The 20,112-nt window shown below is 41.0% G+C and overlaps 1 protein-coding gene across 4 annotated transcripts in view; it reads right to left on the reverse strand.

The window, feature by feature from the left end:
• Positions 1-7,260: 7,260 nt before the first annotated feature.
• Positions 7,261-20,112, reverse strand: part of LYST (lysosomal trafficking regulator) — a 178,005-nt gene continuing 165,153 nt past the window's right edge. For all 4 annotated transcript variants that reach the window (XM_046026228.1, XM_046026230.1, XM_046026227.1 and 1 more), the window contains 5 exons: positions 16,561-16,700; positions 16,191-16,288; positions 10,776-10,932; positions 10,298-10,369; positions 7,261-9,385 (listed from right to left, as the gene is read on the reverse strand). In XM_046026228.1, the coding sequence (XP_045882184.1) occupies positions 9,247-9,385; positions 10,298-10,369; positions 10,776-10,932; positions 16,191-16,288; positions 16,561-16,700 (606 nt within the window). In that variant the 3' untranslated portion in view covers positions 7,261-9,246. The remainder of the gene's footprint in view (positions 9,386-10,297; positions 10,370-10,775; positions 10,933-16,190; positions 16,289-16,560; positions 16,701-20,112) is intronic.

Below are 20,112 nucleotides of genomic sequence, written 5' to 3' on the forward strand. Positions count from 1 at the left end.
TTGTCTGGTTTTGGGATCAAGGTGATGCTGGCCTCATAAAATGAGTTTGGAAGTTTTCCTTTCATTTCTATTTTTTGGAACAATTTCAAGAGAATAGGAATGAGTTCTTCTTTAAATGTTTGGTAGAATTCCCCTGGGAAGCCGTCTGGCCCTGGGCTTTTGTTTGTTTGGAGATTTTTGATGACTGTTTCAATCTCCTTACTGGTTATGGGCCTGTTCAGGTTTTCTATTTCTTCCTGGTTCAGTGGTGGTAGTTTATATGTCTCTAGGAATGCATCCATTTCTTCCAGATTGTCCAATTTGTTGGCGTAGAGTTGCTCATAGTATGTTCTTATAATTGTCTGTATTTCTTTGGTGTTAGTTGTGATCTCTCCTCTTTCATTCATGATTTTATTGATTTGGGTCCTTTCTCTTTTCTTTTTGATGAGTCTGGCCAGGGGTTTATCAATCTTATTGATTCTTTCAAAGAACCAGCTCCTAGTTTCATTGATTTTTTCTATTGTTTTTTTGGTTTCTATTTCATTGATTTCTGCTCTGATCTTTATGATTTCTCTTCTCCTGCTGGGTTTAGGGTTTCTTTCTTGTTCTTTCTCCAGCTCCTTTACGTGTAGGGTTAGGTTGTGTACTTGAGATCTTTCTTTTCTTGAGAAAGGCTTGTACCGCTATATATTTTCCTCTCAGGACTGCCTTTGCTGTGTCCCACAGATTTTGAACTGTTGTGTTTTCATTATCATTTGTTTCCATGAATTTTTTCAATTCTTCTTTAATTTCCTGGTTAACCCATTCATTCTTTAGAAGGATGCTGTTTAGTCTCCATGTATTTGGGTTCTTTCCAGCTTTCCTCTTGTGATTGAGTTCTAGCTTCAGAGCATCGTGGTCTGAAAATATGCAGGGAATAATCCTAATCTTTTGATACCGGTTGAGACCTGATTTGTGACCCAGGATGTGATCTATTCTGGAGAAGGTTCCATGTGCACTAGAGAAGAATGTGTATTCTGTTGCTTTGGGATGAAATGTTCTGAATATATCTGTGATGTCCATCTGGTCCAGTGTGTCATTTAAGGCCTTTATTTCCTTGTTGATCTTTGGCTTGATCTGTCCATTTCAGTGAGGGGAGTGTTCAAGTCCCCTACTATTATTGTATTATTATTGATGTGTTTCTTTGATTTTGTTATTAATTGGTTGATATAGTTGGCTGCTCCCACGTTAGGGGCATAGATATTTAAAATGGTTAGATCTTCTTGTTGGACAGACCCTTTGAGTAGGATATAGTGTCCTTCCTCATCTCTTATTATAGTCTTTGGCTTGAAATCTAATTGATCTGATATCAGGATTGCCACCCCAGCTTTCTTCTGATGCCCATTAGCATGGTAAATTGTTTTCCACCCCCTCACTTTAAATCTGGAGGTGTCTTCGCGTCTAAAATGAGTTTCTTGTAGGCAACATACTGATGGGTTTTGTTTTTTTATGCATTCTGATACCCTGTGTCTTTTGATTGGGGCATTTAGCCCATTAACATTCAGGGTAACTATTGAGAGATATGAATTTAGTGCCATTATTAGCCTGTAAGGTGACTGTTACTGTATATTGTCTCTGTACCTTTCTGATCTACTACTTTTAGGCTCTCTCTTTGCTTAGAGGACCCCTTTCAATATTTCCTGTAGAGCTGGTTTGGTGTTTGCAAATTCTTTCAGTTTTTGTTTGTCCTGGAAGCTTTTGATCTCTCCTTCTATGTTCAATGATAGCCTAGCTGGATAGAGTATTCTTGGCTGCATGTTTTTCTCGTTTAGTGCTCTGAATATATCATGCCAGCTCTTTCTGGCCTGCCAGGTCTCTGTGGATAAGTCTGCCGCCAATCTAATATTTTTACCATTGTATGTTACAGACTTCTTTTCTCGGGCTGCTTTCAGGATTTTCTCTTTGTCACTAAGGCTTGTAAATTTTACTATTAGGTGACGGGGTGTGGACCTATTCTTGTTGACTTTGATGGGGGTTCTCTGCACCTCCTGGATTTTGATGCTTGTTCCCTTTGCCATATTAAGGAAATTCTCTCCAATGATTCTCTCCAATAGACCTTCTGCTCCCCTCTCTGTTTCTTCTTCTTCTGGAATCCCAATTATTCTAATGTTGTTTCGTCTTATGGTGTCACTTATCTCTCGAATTCTCCCCTCATGGTCCAGTAGCTGTTTGTCCCTCTTTTGCTCGGCTTCCTTATTCTCTGTCATTTGGTCTTCTATATCACTAATTCTTTCTTCTGCCTCATTGATCCTAGCAGTGAGAGCCTCCATTTTTGATTGCACCTCATTAATAGCTTTTTTTATTTCAACTTGGTTAGATTTTAGTTCTTTAATTTCTCCAGAAAGGGCTTTAATATCTCCAGAGAGGGTTTCTCTAATATCTTCCATGCCTTTTTCGAGCCCGGCTAGAATGTTCAGAATCGTCATTCTGAACTCTTGATCTGACATATTACTCATGTCTGTGTTGATTAGGTCCCTAGCCTTCGGTACTGTCTCTTGTTCTTTTGTTTGTGGTGATTTTTTCCGCCTTGTCATTTTGTCCAGATAAGAGAATATGAAGGAGCAAATAAACTACTAAAAGGGTGGCAAAGACCCCGGAAAAATGCGCTGTAACCAAATCAGAAGAGACCCCAAATTGTGGGGGGGGAGAAAGGGGATAAAAACAGCTTCTGAAAAAAAAAGAAAAAAAAAAAAGAAAGAAAAAAATTTAAAAAATAAAACAAATTAAAAATATATAAAAAAGAAAGAAAAAATATATATATTTAGATGAACTAGTCAAAAAATGTTAAAAAAGAAAAGGGTAAAAGTTTTAAAAAATTTAGCAGAAGAAGAAAAAAGAAAAAAGAAAAAAAAATTGAAAAAAGAAAAAAAAAATTGAAGTAGCCGCAAGACTAAAGAATCATGGGGAGAAAGCCATGAGTTCCTTGCTTTGCTTTCTCCTCCTCTGGAATTGCTCTGCTGTCTTAGGAATTGAATCTGCTTTCTCCTTGATAGATGAACTTCGTCCTGGCTGGATATTTTGTTGATCTTCTGGGCGAGGGGCCTGTTGTAGTGACTCTCAAGCGTCTTTGCCCAAGGTGGGATTGCACCACCCTTACCGGCGGCCGGACTAAGTAATTGGCTCGTGTTCGCTTTTGGGAGCTTCTGTTCCCTGAACGCTTTCCGTAGAGTTCCGGAGGACGGGAATGAAAATGGCGGCCTCCCAGTCTCCGGCCCGGAGGAGCCGAGAGCCTGGGGCCCCACTCCTCAGTGCGCCCCCAGAGGACAGCACCCAATCACTCCCGTATCCCCAGCCTCTAGCCGCGCTCCGAGCTCACCCAGCCCGCGACCAGTTCAAGGTAACCCCGAGCTGAGAGTTCAGTCCTCGGCTCTGTCTCTGCAGCCGGCTTCTCCGTTCTAATACCTGCGAGCTCTCCGACACTCCGACACCCCCGATCCTTCTGTGACCCTGCGGGGCCTGGGGCCCCGCTGGCCCCGCGTGGGCTTCACCCCGGTTTAGCCCCTGGAGCAATGTCCCTCAGTGGAACAGACTTTTAAAAGTCCTGATTTTGTGCTCCGTTCCTCCGCCGCTTGCCGGGAGCCGGCCCCTCCCCCCGCGGTCTATCTTCCCGTCGTTTTAGATTCACTTCTCCGCCAGTCCTACCTTTCAGAAAGTGGTTGATTTTCTGTTTCTAGAGTTGCTGTTCTTCTTCTCTTCGCTCTCCCGTTGGATTTGTAGGTGTTTGCAATGTTTAGATAAGCTATCGAGCTGATCTCCTGCTACCTGATGTAGTCTCAGGCTGCTACTTCTCCGCCATCTTGACTCCTCCCTCCCCTTTATTGTATTTTTCAGCTCAGTTATTCTTCAGCTCTGTGATTTCCTATATTTTCCTATTATTTGGTACATTCTTTTATTTTCCTTTTCTTTGTTAGAATTCTCACTTTATTCATGCCTGTTCTCCCAACCGTGGTGAGCATCTGTATGACCATTATTTTGAAATCTTTCTCAAGTAAACCACTTACCCATTTCATTAAGTTATTTTTCTAAGATTTTATCTTGTTCTTTCATTGGAACATATTTCTCTGTTTCTTCATTTTCCTTGACTTTCTCTGTTGGTTTCTATGCATTAAATAAAACAGCCACCTCTCTCAGTCTTGAAGAAGTGGCCTCTTGTAGGAGGTGAACCTTATTGTTCAACCCTGCCCTAGCTCCTGGCTGTCTCTTTGGAGCTTTGTGATTATCCAGGTGACTTAGTGGTTCTTAGTGGCCTCGATAGTCGAGGGTGGGCCAAGATCAGTGAGTGTATCTAAGGGAGGATCTCAGTCCGCACCTAGATTCAGGCTCACTGGAGGCCATACCTTCAGGCAGCAGCTTTTAAGGTATGCAAATATACTTCTTTCTTTTTTTTTTTTAAAGATTTTATTTATTTATTTGACAGATAGAGATCACAAGTAGGCAGAGAGAGAGGAGGAAGCAGGCTCCCCGCTGAGCAGAGAGCTCAATGCAGGGCTCGATCCCAGAACCCTGGGATCATGACCTGATCCGAAGGCAGAGGCTTTAAGCCACTGAGCCACCCAGGCGCCCCTGCAAATATACTTCTTTAATGGGAAGACTGAAAAATGGGTATTTCTATCTGCTCCCTCTGCACTGAGCCCTGGGGTGTTAGCCAGTTAAGAAGTTTCTTTGTTGCTAATGTCCCATTGAACCCATGAACACCAGCCCCACTAGAACCAAGGGCCCACCTCTTACAGGCGTCCCACACAAATAGGGATGCCAGATATGTACATAATCTCCTTTCTTGGAGACACTGGCACCCTGGGGCAGGGCCGAGGAGGAACATGAAGATGGTGCCTACTGCTCTCCCTGATCTCTGGAGAGGATTGCAGATGTGTTTAATTAGAAGCCTCCACACCCCAACACTGCTTGCTACAGCTATGAAGATAAGCTAGTAGACTCTTTATTAATAAAACCCCCCAGGAAAAGACTGTGGTTTATGCCTGCTGCCTCAGTACTGTGCCTTGAGCGGGTAGCTGGGTAGGGACTATTTCTCCATTTGTTACAGTCCTGTGAGAGCATTGAACAGAAGCCCCACCGGCCACCAGAGCCCATGATCAGGGGTGTTCCCTAGGTGGCAGCTGCAAAAACTGGGGACCCAGACATAAGCACAAGCTCCCGAGAGACACCTGGAGCAAGGCAGAGGGACAGTACAAAGGTGGTACTTGCCAGACTCCACAGTCTTTGAGAAGTATTTCAGTGGCCTCTAGATGTGTGTTACATTAAATGCCTGACAGTCGGGCTGAATCTTTTGAGATAAACACAGAAAGATGTGTTGCATTTCAGTCAGCTGCCTCTACACCGTGCCCCTGGGGTTTAGCCATGGCGAGTCCACAAGACCTCTTTAAGATCTGTTTCTCAGTTTGCTGTAAGCTGCGGTCTTGTGGATGCAAGCCCCATTGTTTTTCAAAGCTAAATGTTTTGGGGTCTCTTCGCTTAGCAGCAGGTCTTAAAATTTAGGTGTCAGGTGTAGGGTTCAAATCTTTGCTTCTCCAGAAGCGGCTCAGGGTTTGGAGTTCTCTGCTATTTGTGGGTTGCCATACTGAGTGTGGTTTATGCTGACATTGTGTCTCAGCCTCTCCTAACCATGTTGGTGGTGGTTGTTCTCACCTCCCCACCCCCTCAATAAGATCTAAGAGTTGCTCCGCCAGTTTTGGGATTTCTTTCACAGGGAATTTTCCTACATGTACGTAGCTGTAGATTCGGTGTAACTGTGGGAGCAGGTGGGTTCAGGAGCCTCCTTTGTCACCACCCTGAACAGGAACACCCTGTAGTTCTTTCTTTGGTTGAAATCCTAACAAGTCATCCAGAATAATGAGAAGCAGATCACCAGGTATGAGCTCTGAAGGGCTCGGATTTCCTTACTCTTCTCTTACCCGGCCCCACCACTGAGCCTGGGACTTGCGCATAACTGGCATTCGGAGAACGCAGTCCAAGGAAGATGTGATCTGAGATTTGCAGGTAAGGGGGGATATTTGGGTCTGAAGCTCACACTGCTAGATGCTACTCCTGAGTTCTTTGGGGGGCAGACACCTAGAAACAGGTGCTCTACTCTTGAAGACCCTTACAACCTCTCAGATGCAAGGCAGAGTAAAAGAATAATTCTGGGGTCTCGGGCTGGTGTTTGTTGCACTCACACACCCCTTTGCAATGCCCGCCAGAGAAGCTGAGGAGTGTGGCTGAGGCTCGCTCCTTCACTGGGCCTGGTTCACTCATGGTGCTGCCTTAGGCAGTCGTAAATGCGTTGTCTGGAAGGCATCTCCCATCCTCACTGTCAGATTTCTATTCATCCCTTTGAACAAAAATTTCACTTTCTCTAGAGGCTTTCCCAGATCCTCTTGGTCTGAACTCGAATCTTCCTGTTATATTTGCTCAGAGGACCCTACACTCCTCCTTAACGGCACTTGCCGTATTGTGTAGCCGCGCACACCGCGGGTTCCTGACAGCATGCTTCTCTCTCCAGCCAGTAACCTCTGGGAGCGCAGGAAACGACTGTGTGCTCAGCACCCAGGGCAGTGCCCGGACATGGCGCATCACACATCCGCTCTCGGGGGTGGGAGGGGCACGTTTTTGTTTTTTTTTTTTAAAGATTTTATTTATTTATTTGACAGAGAGATCACAAGTAGATAGAGAGGCAGGCAGAGAGAGGAGGAAGCAGGCTCCCCGCGGAGCAGAGAGCCCGACGCGGGGCCCGATCCCAGGACCCTGAGACCATGACCCGAGCCGAAGGCAGCGGCTCAATCCACTGAGCCACCCAGGCGCCCCGGGGCACGTGTTTTTTTCTTTAAAAAGTGTGGTTTGACTTGGACACTTCTGTCTAAACTCTATGTAAGGGTATTAAATAAAGCATTGATATAAAGGGTATTAAAATAAAGGGTTTAAATAAAATTTCTCATAAAAATACAATTAAGGGCCCCTGGCTGGTTCAGTCAGTTAAGTGTCTGCCTTTGGCTCAGGTCATGATCCCAGGGTCCTGGAATAGAGGCCTGTGCCCGGCTGTGCGCTCAGTTGGGAGGGCCTCTGCCTGCCTCTCTCCCAGCTCCTGCTCTCTCTCTCTCTCTCTCTCTCTCTCGCAAATAAATAAATAAAATCTTTAAAAAATATAATTAAGAAATGAAAGTTATCTTTTCTTTGTGACATCAATGTATAGGGGAGCTAAAGAGAGAACCTATCTGGGTTACAAAGCAAAAAAGCCACCAATCTGAGCTCTGGTCGTAAATATTTATACTGTATAAAGAATAGGTCTTTAAATCTATTTTTATGAAATTTATTCCCAATTTGAAGTGGCAGTGTATACAAAGATAACAGAGCTTGTGATATATTACAGAAATGTTTACAGCAACATGCACATTATGAAGTGTTTCAAACATATACATATTAAGTTTCATGCTGAATAAATAATCCCCCCAAATTTACTTTTATTTTTACATAAAAATATAATATTGCACTCTTAACAAGACCAGTTATTTTGCATATTTTCTCTTTAAATAAATGATGGAATTAGGCTTTAAAAAAACAAAGAAGACTGAGTAGCAACCCTATTCTAATAGGGCACTAATTCCAAGTTCTTGGTAGAAAAAAATGAAAGCCAGACAGTAGCTGCAATTTTTTTTTTTTTTTTTTTTTTTAACAAAGCAAATCACTTCAACGTGAATAGGAATAATGTCATCTCTGCACCCATCTGGACCTCAGAGCTCCGAGCTGGTCTGGGCAAACCACGAGCTGGTCTGGGCAAACCACGGTGTCAACGTGGCCCGTGAGCCGTTCTGATGGATGTATGCTGTTCCAGTGACAAGCACACGTGGCCACTCGGTTCCTCTTGCCCACATCTCAGTGGCAGAGATGTTGGAATTGTGTTTTATAGTTTTTAAGCAGAATGTTTTAGAAAGTCTGGAAGTTACAAAAGCAGTTCTGTAAACACCATATGAAGTGAATTTCCATAACAAACACGCAAGTTATTCTTAGGCAGGAATACATATTTTTAACCCCATGGCAACATCTTACTGAGCTTATTTTACAGTGTTCTCAAAGCCAATAAGCAGCACCCCAAGTCAAAATAGAGCCGTAATGGCAGAGACAGACTATAGTAGAGATTTTTAGGAATTCTGTCTTCATGGTGTGCAAGTTCTCTGTGGCGTATACCTAGACCTTTCTGATGTTTCCAGAATTCTCAGGTCGCATAGATTAGTAGAAACAGAACAGACACAGTTTCCTTCCAGAATTATTCAGCATCCTGTTAGAAACAGAGTAGGCTGTCTCCTTTCTTTTGTAATTCTGTTTTATGGAAGAAAACATACCCTGCCCATTGGATTTAATGTCTTATCTAGAATGGACTCTCAGTATCTGCGCCATCTTTCTCCACAGTGGAGGCTTTCTATTGCAAATTGTTCAGTATTCAGTGCTCTGTAGATGGCAGATATTGAAATAATTATCATTGTGTTTAAATCTTAGTGACTCAACCAAGGATAGTCAGTATCTAGTGTTATGAATTTTAAGCAGGATTTTTTTAATGCAAAAACAGAATGTATCTGAAATCAAATGTGTGTTTGTGGCTGTCAGAAAGTTCTGGTTCCTCTTTGAACTAAGCAGGCAACTAGAAGAAAACCTGCCAACACTAAGATTCATGAGTAGTTTGTTTTTAGTATTCAGATATTCCATAAAATGTCTGGTGCAGAGGCACCTACTGAATAATTTACTTCTCAAAGAAAGCACTTCGCAAGTTCTAACTTCTTACCCTCTTCTTTAATTTCGTGTGTCTGTGTTGGGGTGGGGGAAGGTGGATTATCTTGGCATAAAACTTTTAAAATATAATTTTTAGAGTATTTTATATAAACAACTTGCTAACCAATTTAAATTCTCCTGGTCTTTTTGGAATAATAGAAAAAAGGAGAGACCCCAATTCTTTCTTTAGAATAACCTTGCAGGTAAACACTTTAAAAATACAATTTTAATTTATCGTGTACGACTTACTCCTTGTTGGTTAGAACATACTCACACAACCCTCTAGATTATCACTAAATTAGAACAAATCTGTTCTCTCGGGACCTTGGGAGGCCGCAGAATGTCCTGCAGATGATCGTTATTGGATGATGTGTTTGGTCATCCATTCCTTCAAGTTCAACCTCCTAAAACTGGTGAGGGCCACACATCTAGTTTGGAGCCAAAGTGCTTTAGAGAAGTGAAGTTCTCCCTCATTCATCCAGCTGCATAGCTGCTAAGGAAGGAATAGAACATTGGCTGTTTCAGGCGTTGCTGGTCCTTCCGACACCAGGCGATCACAGTCCCGTCACTGTTTGCTGTGTACAGATGGTGGCCATCACAGGAAAACGTAAGGCTGTCAAAAGAAACCCCACATGTACATTATCTCTTAAAATTGCATTAGCATTTTGGTGATCATATAGAAATCGGTGTAAAGAAGCGAAGATATCTTCACTGGAGCAGAGAGACCAACTCTCTCTGCAGAAATGACTGCTTATAACTCACTGGTTTCTGGTGTAATTCTAACATAGTTTAATTGCCCTGCTGACAACTTCGTGAAGCTCATTCTAACTAGGGGACACAGAACAAAATCAGAGCGAAGAGATCAGTGCATTCTGTTCCTTCTTTGTACATTTTCTTTTACTACCTTGTTTATGCTCTTATTACTTATCAAATACTTGAGTTTAGGAAAGTTTAGATCATATAACGGGGCTATATTTTCTCTTTATAGAAATAAATGGTGATTATAGGGAGATATTTTATTTCCCTGAAAAAGGAAAAAGGAAAACTGTTAACATTAATAAATAATTAATTGGAGTTCATTAAAATTTTAATTTAGTGCATTGAAAATAAATTTAATAAAGTATAATTTGAACCACTTACTTCCGATTGATTTTTAAAGTCAAATTTGTTGGTGGAACAAAGAGTAACTGATTGTTTATCAGTCTTATCAAGCACATTCCTGCAGCTATCAGTCACCATTATAGTATTTTTAATAAGGAAAGAAAAAAATATAGTTTCTACAATTCAAAAGCTCTCTGGACACTCTCCCAGGATGCCTTCTATCCAAGTAGGAGCACCTGACTCAGATATTAAGCTCCACAAAGACATGGACTGTGTCTCCTTGTAAAAGGTCCGGGTCAACCTAGTGTTTGGTAAGTGGTCAGCTGTTTAGTAGACTCTCATCACACAGTTCAGTCTGTGAGCTTTAATCTCTAACAAAAGTAGAGTCACAAAATATATGATGAAGAATCTGGGGGTGGTTTACCTTACAATAGGCTTATTTGATTTAGGAAATGTGATTTCCCGCACCGGCTTTAGGTCCCATGTACTCCATAACCTAGAGAGGGAAAAGTCATCATCTAATTATGCAAACTAAAATTGCCTTTGCAAAAAACACCTATATATTTATTTGTTAAAAATCATCTGGAAGGAAACACAATAAGCAATTAACAGTAGCTACTTGTGGGAGGTTTGCAAGGGGTAGATATGGGAGTAAGAAAACTTGGTAAATTTTCATATTAATCTTTCATACAATTAATAGACAATATACAATTTCAAAACTACATGAAAGCTAAGTTTATTACTTAAAAATAAAACAGGGATCAGGGAAGAATCTGTATCTGAAGGTGATTTTAAATCTCTAAATATTAAATATGAACACGCCTAGATATTTAAGGCTAATTTTTGCAACTGCTGTGTCCTTATGAATAAGAGCGAACAAAGAGAATCAGAACTCCTCTTACCTTACAATTCCATTTTCTAATCCCCCGGCAATCACATTGATAGACACGCCCTCAGGCTGGTTAGAGAAGGCAACAGAACAGATGATCTCCCTGCAGTGGACATGTCCAACGAGGTCCCCGTTCACTGTCCAGAGTCTGAGGTCGCTGCCTCCACCAGCTAAAACACCGAGATCATCCTACAGGTCACCAGAGTGTGGGTATGTCAGAGCCCACCACCCCGAGTCCCAGAGGGGCATCCCTGCGCACCCAGCTTGATTGTTTCAGTGATAAAAAATTTATATGCAGTCAGGACTGAAGCTGTGTAAATAAAATTGCTATGTAATAAGTCAAAAGGTTCTGCAGATTTATCTAGAGACAATGACCAGTGGGAAAATAAAAATAAAAAGATTAATTTAGAAATCTAGAGCAACAAGGTAAATTAATCATATATCTTTGTGTAATCATATTTTGGCAAAGGAGCTGCCAAGGCTGAATTTGAGAGTACCCAGAAAGTTAAACAATCTCCAAAAACAGATGAAAATATTCTGTGAAACCATCTGTAAGAAGTGACTTATGTAACTTCTGAAGAAAAAAAAATAATAAAACTTAGTGGAGTTAAAAATTACTTCTTAAAGAAAGAAAAGATATCTAATTCCTCAGCATGTCTAAGAGTGAATCTTATAGGTCAGACTTATTAGACTAGTTTTTCCTTTTCAAAGACCACAAGTAACTAAACTTTCTGGAGTTTTCCAGGGGGTGGGAGAGGCAGTAATTGCTTGTCATCTTCTATATTTGGGGCCCCATGATGGTGTGCCTAGTGTTCTTTGGAGAAACATGCTCAAGCTGATAGGACAGGTTAAGAGGAGCAGTAAAGTCTGGGGGTCATGTTACTCCACTTACATTTATCTCTCCATTAGAACGAACAAAAAAAGTGCAAACTTTAACTCTCTCCTTTATTAAGGCAATGAAAAGGCTTCATAGATTTCCTATTTATAGCAAAGAAACAAATTGTGAAAATACTCCTTTATGTCAAGATATGCTAAAGAGGGCGCCTGGGTGGCTCAGTGGGTTAAGCCTCTGCATTCGGCTCAGGTCATGGTCTCAGGGTCCTGGGATCGAGCCCCACATCGGGCTCTCTGCTCAGCAGGGCCCTTGCTTCCCCCTCTCTCTCTGCCTGCCTCTCTGCCTACTTGTGATCTCTGTCTGTAAAATAAACAAATAAAATCTTTAAAAAAAAAAAAGAAGATTTAAAAAAAAAGATATGCTGAAGACCTTCAAATATCCCGAACCCAAATGCCTTCTGTGTTGCAGCATTATTCACAATAGCCAAGAAGTGGAAACGACTGAATGTCCCTCCACAGACGGAAGGTAGAGATTTACAAGGGGCCACTGCTCAGTTGTGGAAAGTAATGAAGTTCTGCTCCATGCTGCAGCACAGGTAAGCCTTAACATGAGGCTGAGTGAAATAAACAGACATCAAAAAGACATAAAAGGACACGGACTGTATGATTCCACTTAGATAAAATATCTAGAAGAGGCAAATTCATAGAGATCGGAAGTAGAACAGTGGTTACTTGAAGCTTTGCAGCAAGGAGGAATAGAGTTATGGTTACAGAGTTTCTGCTCGGGGTGATGAAGAAGTTTCTGAGATCGTGGTCGCACCACATGGTGGGTGTGGTGACGCCACCAGCTCACACGATGTAGAACGGTTGGGATCGCGACTGTAACGGTAAACGTATTTACCACACACGCAGAGAAGAGAAGGTTAACAGATGCTCAATGTTTTACTGAAGGCTTCCCACCAATTAGGAGAGATTACTGAAACAAAACATCAGATGTAGGAGTTCAACATACTAACGAAATGCAACTATACACGATAACCTCCTCTCTTCCGTGAGCTGACATTTCACTCTTGCTTTTGAATTTAATACTTGATAAAAAATTTATAAAATTTATAAAGCAACCGGATGTGTGCTAGTCAGGTTAGAAGGCTTCCCAAAGACACTGACGCAGGGGTTGATCACTGCCTGGAACTGACAGCTACTGCAGGCTTGGTCCTTCAAAACCACAAATCAAAATGTGGGCCTTGACTCTCTGCAATGCGGCACAGAACTCAACAGGCAAAGAACCACCCAAGCAGATTACCCAGGACCTTGGGCCACCTCAAAACCAAGTAACAACTCATCTGCCTAAGGTTGCAAATGTCAAAACTGAGGCCTTCACTCAACACCAGATAGCTTTCATGTGTAATTTAGCATGTCAACTAAAAGTCAGAAAGCTGGGCATTCCTGAAACAAAATTTATTCTTCCTATACATGGTCACTGAAATTAAAATAAATTGGAGAGTCACTGCCCATCCCGAATTTCATAATACTATATTAACTTTATAATGCCATTGGCAACACACAACCAGGCTATGAGCCCTAGTTAAAAGGCATATATTTTGATCCAGTGGCAGAATGATTTTTAAAAATACAAACACTGTCTATTATAATATTCACATAGTTTAATAAATTTCACATCTTATCATTATAAAAATCACACCCCATATGGGCTGGCTAATTATGAGGAAAGAGCTTGCCAGTGTAACATCAGCCCCGACACAGAAATTTTATATCCGTGTGTATAATGTGTATATAGGTGCACACACAAATATATAACATATATACATACACATACATATGTTTTATTTAAATTTTGATTTTAAAGTTACCTGGCTGGTACTCACTAGATGGGTCAAGATGTTTGGTAGGCTAAGCCTGATAACTTTCTTTCCTTCTTGGACTATAAGACTAGGAGGATGAACTCGAGTTTGGGTCACTAAACATAAATTTCACCTCTCTTTAGAAAAATCATTATTTTGGGGCACCTGGGTGGCTCAGTGGGTTAAGTCTCCGCCTTCAGCTCAGGTTATGATCTCAGGGTCCTGGGATCAAGCCCCACATTGGGCCCTCTGCTCAGCAGGGAGTCTGCTTCCCTATCTCTCTGCCTGCCTCTCTGCCTACTTGTGCTGTCAAATAAATTTTAAAAAAAATCTTAAAAAAAAAAGAAAAAATAATAAAGAAAAATCATTATTTTTACTATACTTTCTATATACCCAATTCTTTTTTTTTTTTTTTTTTTGATTTTTTTTTCTCATTTTATTTATTTTTTCAGCGTAACAGTATTCATTCTTTTTGCACAACACCCAGTGCTCCATGCAAAACGTGCCCTCCCCATTACCCACCACCTTATATACCCAATTCTTGTTATGACTCCTCTTATATATGCACCAAGAGGCCTTAAGAAAGTGGAGAAGGCCTTTTTGTTCATATTGAAAAAGAAAGTTCCAGCCATTACTCTATTATACTGTGCTCTCCCCAGGGACACCTGAATACCCTACTAGCGGGTTAGTAATTGCAGCAAAAGTAATTTTGCTTTTGTTCCCATAAGACTGGCTGATATAACATCACAGATATAAATCACTACTGGCAGCAAAAAAGTAATTAACTTTACAAAATTCAGCTCCCTAAGGATCCGTCCTAACTTCCAAATGTTGCCAAAACAAGAAAGTAGAGAACACTATATAAATAATCATTATATTATTCCCCCAGATTCCCCCTTGGTATGACAATACTAAAAGCTGCTAATGTACAAATCATGGGAGAACAATTAGCATAAGTCACCAATCATCGGCCCACACGTGTATTATCAAAGTCAATGGTTCAAAATCTTTCCCTTTACTTACGACAATTAGGAAATAAAAATGTTTCTATGGCACTATTCAATAGTTGGATGGTAAGATTGGCAAATGTCTCACATTTGATACCTTTAAAGAATGACCGAAGACATTACTTTTACAGAATACAAGAATGAATGAATGTTTTATAAAATCAACAACAAAACTCCAAGAGATAGCTGTAGTGTAATAAAAAAATACATATTTGGTCTTTGTCCCAGGTCCCTGGCATACAGCTCCTGAGACCCTTGTAACTTACCACCTTCCGTACGCTAACAAGCTGTAGGCGCTAGATAGCTTCAGGCTGGGGGCCTGTCACTAGACAAACCAGCCATGTGGTTAGGAGGTTAGAATTTACAGTACCTCCTCACCTCTGGGGACGGAGAGAGGCTGGAGATTGAGCTCAGGTCCACAGCTACTGCTTCCATCAACTGTGCCTACAGAAAGGAACCTCAGAAAAACCCCTAAGCAACAGGGTTAGGAGGGCTTGAGCTCGTGAGCACATTCGTGTGTCAGGAGGGAGGCACACTCTGACTCCACCCAGACTGGCCCTCTGGATCTCTCCCTATGTACCTCTGCAGCTGGCTGCTTACTCCTTTTTTTGAGAGAGAGAGCAAGAGTGAGGTAGGGGGAGGGCTCGAGGGAGAAGGAGAGAAAGAATCTCAAGTAGGTAACCTGAGCCCAAAGTGGGCTCAATCTCACAACCCTGAGATCATGACCGGGAAGAGTCAGGAGTCAATACTCAACCGAGCCACCGAGCCTCTGGCTGTTCATTTCTACCCTTTGTAGTAAACTACTGTAGTTAAGTATAGTGTTTTCCTAAGCTCTGTGAGTGTGGTGGCGGGTTGGGCACTCCCAAATTTGCTAGCTTCAAGTAGTTAGTGTCAGGGTCAAATGGCACTGTTGACACCCAGGTGGTGTCGCGGGATTGGAAAACTATTGGGTGTCAGAAAACACCAAACAATATAAAACACGCAAGCAAAGGATAGAGGGCCGCCCCCTACAGCTATGTCAAAGATAATCTATACGGAGTGGGCAGAAAGAGACAATTTTTCGATGCTATTAGGATCCTTAAGAATAGAAAAGCAACAGAAAATTTATGAATTTTCCAACTGTTCTTTCCTGCTGGATATATGTGTGTGTATGTGTATGTGTGTTTAAAAACACAAGTTTTTAAATATGTACTACTTGAAAAAACAAAAACTAAAAGCGAAATCTCTGACGAGGAGGTATAACTTCATCCTGTAAATTTCAAGGCAATCACACCTCCATGCATTATAATGCAGCGTGGTTCTCACGCAGGAACTGGAAAATACACATAGTCAAAGCTGATCATTGGTTTTGCTTTGCACTTATGTCACGGGGAGGTAGTAAAGTTGGTAGTTAAAAAGAAGAAGCCAAAAGAAAAAAAAAAAGAGAGAGAAACAAAAGCTAAGAAATTCAGATAATTATGTAACAATAATTTGCTTAACTTAGATGTGCCCAAATGCAATCTTTCATCTATCAGAAAAGGAGTTAAATGATGACAATATTAACTTTTGCATAAGTTGGCCCCTAAATTGATGACCTTGCTCTTGGACCTTACTGTATTTTAACACGCAAACACGCTATTGCCATGGTATTTAGATGTGGTTAGGGACCTGAGACATGGAATCCAACAGTTTAACCCACGCGGGCACCAGCTAATGACTCTGTGCTTTAGTTCTGGGCTTGCTCACCCGAATCACACACAGTGGCGATGTCCCCAGTAGTTTCGCTGGCAGAGACGGCCGTGACGGGGCTTTTGTGTCCCGCCAGGCTTTGTACATAGCACAACCTGAAAGATCAAAGACAAATTTGCATCTGATCATTAAATATCATTAGATTCTCTTGCATAATTCCTTCCCTTAGTGGTATGGACCTATTATTCATAAGGCATTCCCCACTATATCCCTAACTGATCTTTTGATTTCAATAGGATTACAAACTAAAGTTTGTATTTCATTCTTAAAATGATCATAAGGTAAAGATCTTATTTCAATGCACCTGTTTCACACAGGAAGAACAGAAACATAGAGGCGGTTGTGTCTGGCTGGAAACCTTCTGTACCTGTTTAAATCCCATATGATGCAGGTTCCATCTCTGCTCACACTTATCATTATACTGTAGGGTTTGCAAACAAATAAGCTGGTTATCTCTTCTGTGTGCCCGTACAGATGTATTTGAGACTCCATTTCTATCTCTGAGGGCTGAAATTGAAAAAAGTCGGTGAAGTACAAGATAAAAAGCATGACAAATGTTTCCCTAGTTCTTTGTTTCAAAAAGAACAATAACTCCAGGGACTCAAATGTTCTTCTCAAGCACATCATGTTCAATCCATTGCAGTTCAACTCTTTCCTAAAGGGTAAAACTAATTAAACTTTAAAACATTTTTAATTGTCCATAATTTCAAGAATTAAAATGCTTTTTTGTTTTTTGTCTTTTTGTCCAATCTTTGTCCAAATACATACACAAGTATTTTTATAGTTATGATTATTGCCACCCAAATAATTTTGTATATTGTATTTAAACATTCTCCCATAAGCATTTTCTATTTTTGACATTGTCTTCAAAATGAATTTAATGGTGTTACAATATTCTGTTCAGTTGGTATGCCATAATTTACTTGAGCATTTTTACTGATTAGACATTCAAAATTGTTTCTAATATTTTCAAAATTATAGATACCATAACTAAATACTTCATGTGTGAAAGTTTAGTTCTTCTTCTGAATGGTTTCTTCAGAATAAATTTCCAGAATCCTACTAGTAGGTCAGTGAGTACTAACAATTTTAGAGTTCTTGACAATGTACTTTCCAAAGGCATTGTACCAACTCATGATGCCACCAACAGTGACGTCCTCTCAAAACACCATTACCTGTCCATAGTTACAGACTGGTTTTCTAAATGAAAGGCCGCAAACTGATGTTCCACGGGCCACGCTGGCTCACAGATGCCAGCTGTTTATACTAGGTTTGAGTCTTGATTTCATTAGACTAACCTGTTTATTGTCTTAAAGTATTTCAATATTTCCACTTCAAAGGATACAGCAAAGTAGAAAGAGTAAGTATAATAAAAAGCTGTATGTTGACCACTCAGTTCAACTAATCCCAACATTTTCTACGATCGATTTATTTTTTTAAACAGAGAAAAAATTAAACATTACCCAGTTTGTGTACTGTTCTATTTCCTCTCTCATCAGAAGTTACTACCATCCTGAATTTTGTATTTGTTTCCCATGTGTATAGAACATACGTTCTACTGTATGTTGTCATAAACATGAACAACACACTGTATGGTTTCTCATGTTGATGAATCACTTTCTCTTTTTTTAATTTTTTTAATTTTTTTTTTAAAGATTTTATTTATTTATTTGACAGACAGAAATCACAAGCAGGCAGAGAGAGGGAGGGGGAAGCAGGCTCCTCACTGAGCAGAGGGCCCGATGTGGGGCTCGATCCCAGGACCTTGGGATCATGACCCGAGCCAAAGGCAGAGGCTTTAAGCCACTGAGCCACCCAGGCGTCCCCACGAATCACTTTCTGTAAGTGCTACTACTCTTTAGGTGTCTTTCGCACCTTGCCTTTTTGTTCACCACTGCTTTGGAAGCAGATCTGTGTTGATACAGCAGCGGCCGCTCACCTGTTTTAAGTGCTACACAGTCCAGGGTTTCACTCACATAAAAGTACTTATTTTACACTAAAACAATCAAATGACCATGCAGTACCAGGCTCACAGTCTTTCTTGGAATGACCGGCTGCAGTGGCGTGGCAGGTGCTTCTGTTTAGCGAGGACCCGTGACACTCAACCACACACAGTCACAGCCAGAGATGTGCTTTCACAAGGCCCAGAGTCCCGGGTGTGAGCACCTGCTGTCTCTCTTTGCACTGTGACCCCCTCAACAAGGGGAGGTGTCTGCAGGGCCAAAAGCCTGTGCCCAGAACCCTTTCAGACTGTGCTTCCAGGGACCTGGGACCAAGGAATGCCCTGATGGCAAAGGCCTGAGCCCCTTCTTCTCCTGCCTGAACTCTTCAGCACTGGAGTCCATGACCTACTTCACACTGTAAGTCTCTGAAAATTGCCCAACTTCTAAATGTCAGCGAAGGTTGCTCTAAATCACATTTCTCTTATTATAACCAAGTTTCACTTTATCACATACTCATTTTCTTGCATGTAAATTGTTGTGCCTGGTTTTGTGTATTTGTTACTATATATAAAAAAATTATTTGAGGGCACCCTGGGGGGTTAAGTCGGTTAAGCCTCTGACTCCCCTCTCAGGGGGGAGTCTGCTTCTCTGCCCCTCACCCTCTCTCTGTCCCCCCGCCCCCGCTCGCAAGCTCTCGCTCACTAAAATAAATAGTCTTTTTAAAAAATAAGAAAAAATTGGAAAACCCAAAAGACTCCACTCCAAATCTGCTAGAACTTGTACAGGAATTCAGTAGAGTGTCAGGATATAAAAATCAATGCACAGAAATCAGTTGCATTTCTATAGACCAACAGCAAGACAGAAGAAAGAGAAATTAAGGAGTCAATCCCATTTACAATTGCACCCAAAGCCGTAAGATATCTAGGAATAAACCTAACCAAAGAGGCAAAGAATCTATACTCAGAAAACTATAAAGTACTCATAAAAGAAATTGAGGAAGACACAAAGAAATGGAAAAACGCTCCATGCTCATGGATTAGAAGAACAAATATTGTGAAAATGTCTATGCTACCTCAAGCAATCTACACATTTAATGCAATCCCTATCAAAATACCATCCATTTTTTTCAAAGAAATGGAACAAATAATCCTAAAATTTATATGGAACCAGAAAAGACCTCGAATAGCCAAAGGAATATTGAAAAAGAAAGACAAAGTTGGGGCCATCACAATTCCAGACTTCAAGCTCTGTTACAAAGCTGTCATCATCAAGACAGTACGGTACTGGCACAAAAACAGACACATAGATCCATGGAACAGAATAGAGAGCCCAGAAATAGACCCTCAACTCTATGGTCAACTAATCTTCGACAAAGCAGGAAAGAATGTCCAGTGGAATAAAGACAGCCTCTTCAATAAATGGTGCTGGGAAAATTGGACGGCCACATGCAGAAAAATGAAATTGGACCATTTCCTTACAACACACATGAAAACAGACTCAAAATGGATGAAGGACCTCAATGTGAGAAAGGAATCCATCAAAATCCTTGAGGAGAACGCAGGCAGCAACCTCTTCGACCTCAGCCGCAGCAACATCTTTCTAGGAACATCGCCAAAGGCAAGGGAAGAAGCAAGGGCAAAAATGAACTATTGGGACTTCATCAAGATCAAAAGCTTTTGCACAGCAAAGGAAACAGTTAACAACCAAAAGACAACTGACAGAATGGGAGAAGATATTTGCAAACGACATCTCAGATAAAGGGCTAGTATCCAAAATCTATAAAGAACTTATCAAACTCAACACCCAAAGAACAAATAATCCAATCAAGAAACGGACAGAGGACATGAACAGACATTTCTGCAAAGAAGACATCCAAATGGCCAACAGACACATGAAAAAGTGCTCCACATCACTCAGCATCAGGGAAAAACAAATCAAAATCACAGTGAGATACCATCTCACACCAGTCAGAATGG

The sequence above is a fragment of the Meles meles genome, chromosome 13 (genome assembly GCF_922984935.1).
Source record: "Meles meles chromosome 13, mMelMel3.1 paternal haplotype, whole genome shotgun sequence".
Lineage (NCBI taxonomy): Eukaryota > Metazoa > Chordata > Mammalia > Carnivora > Mustelidae > Meles > Meles meles.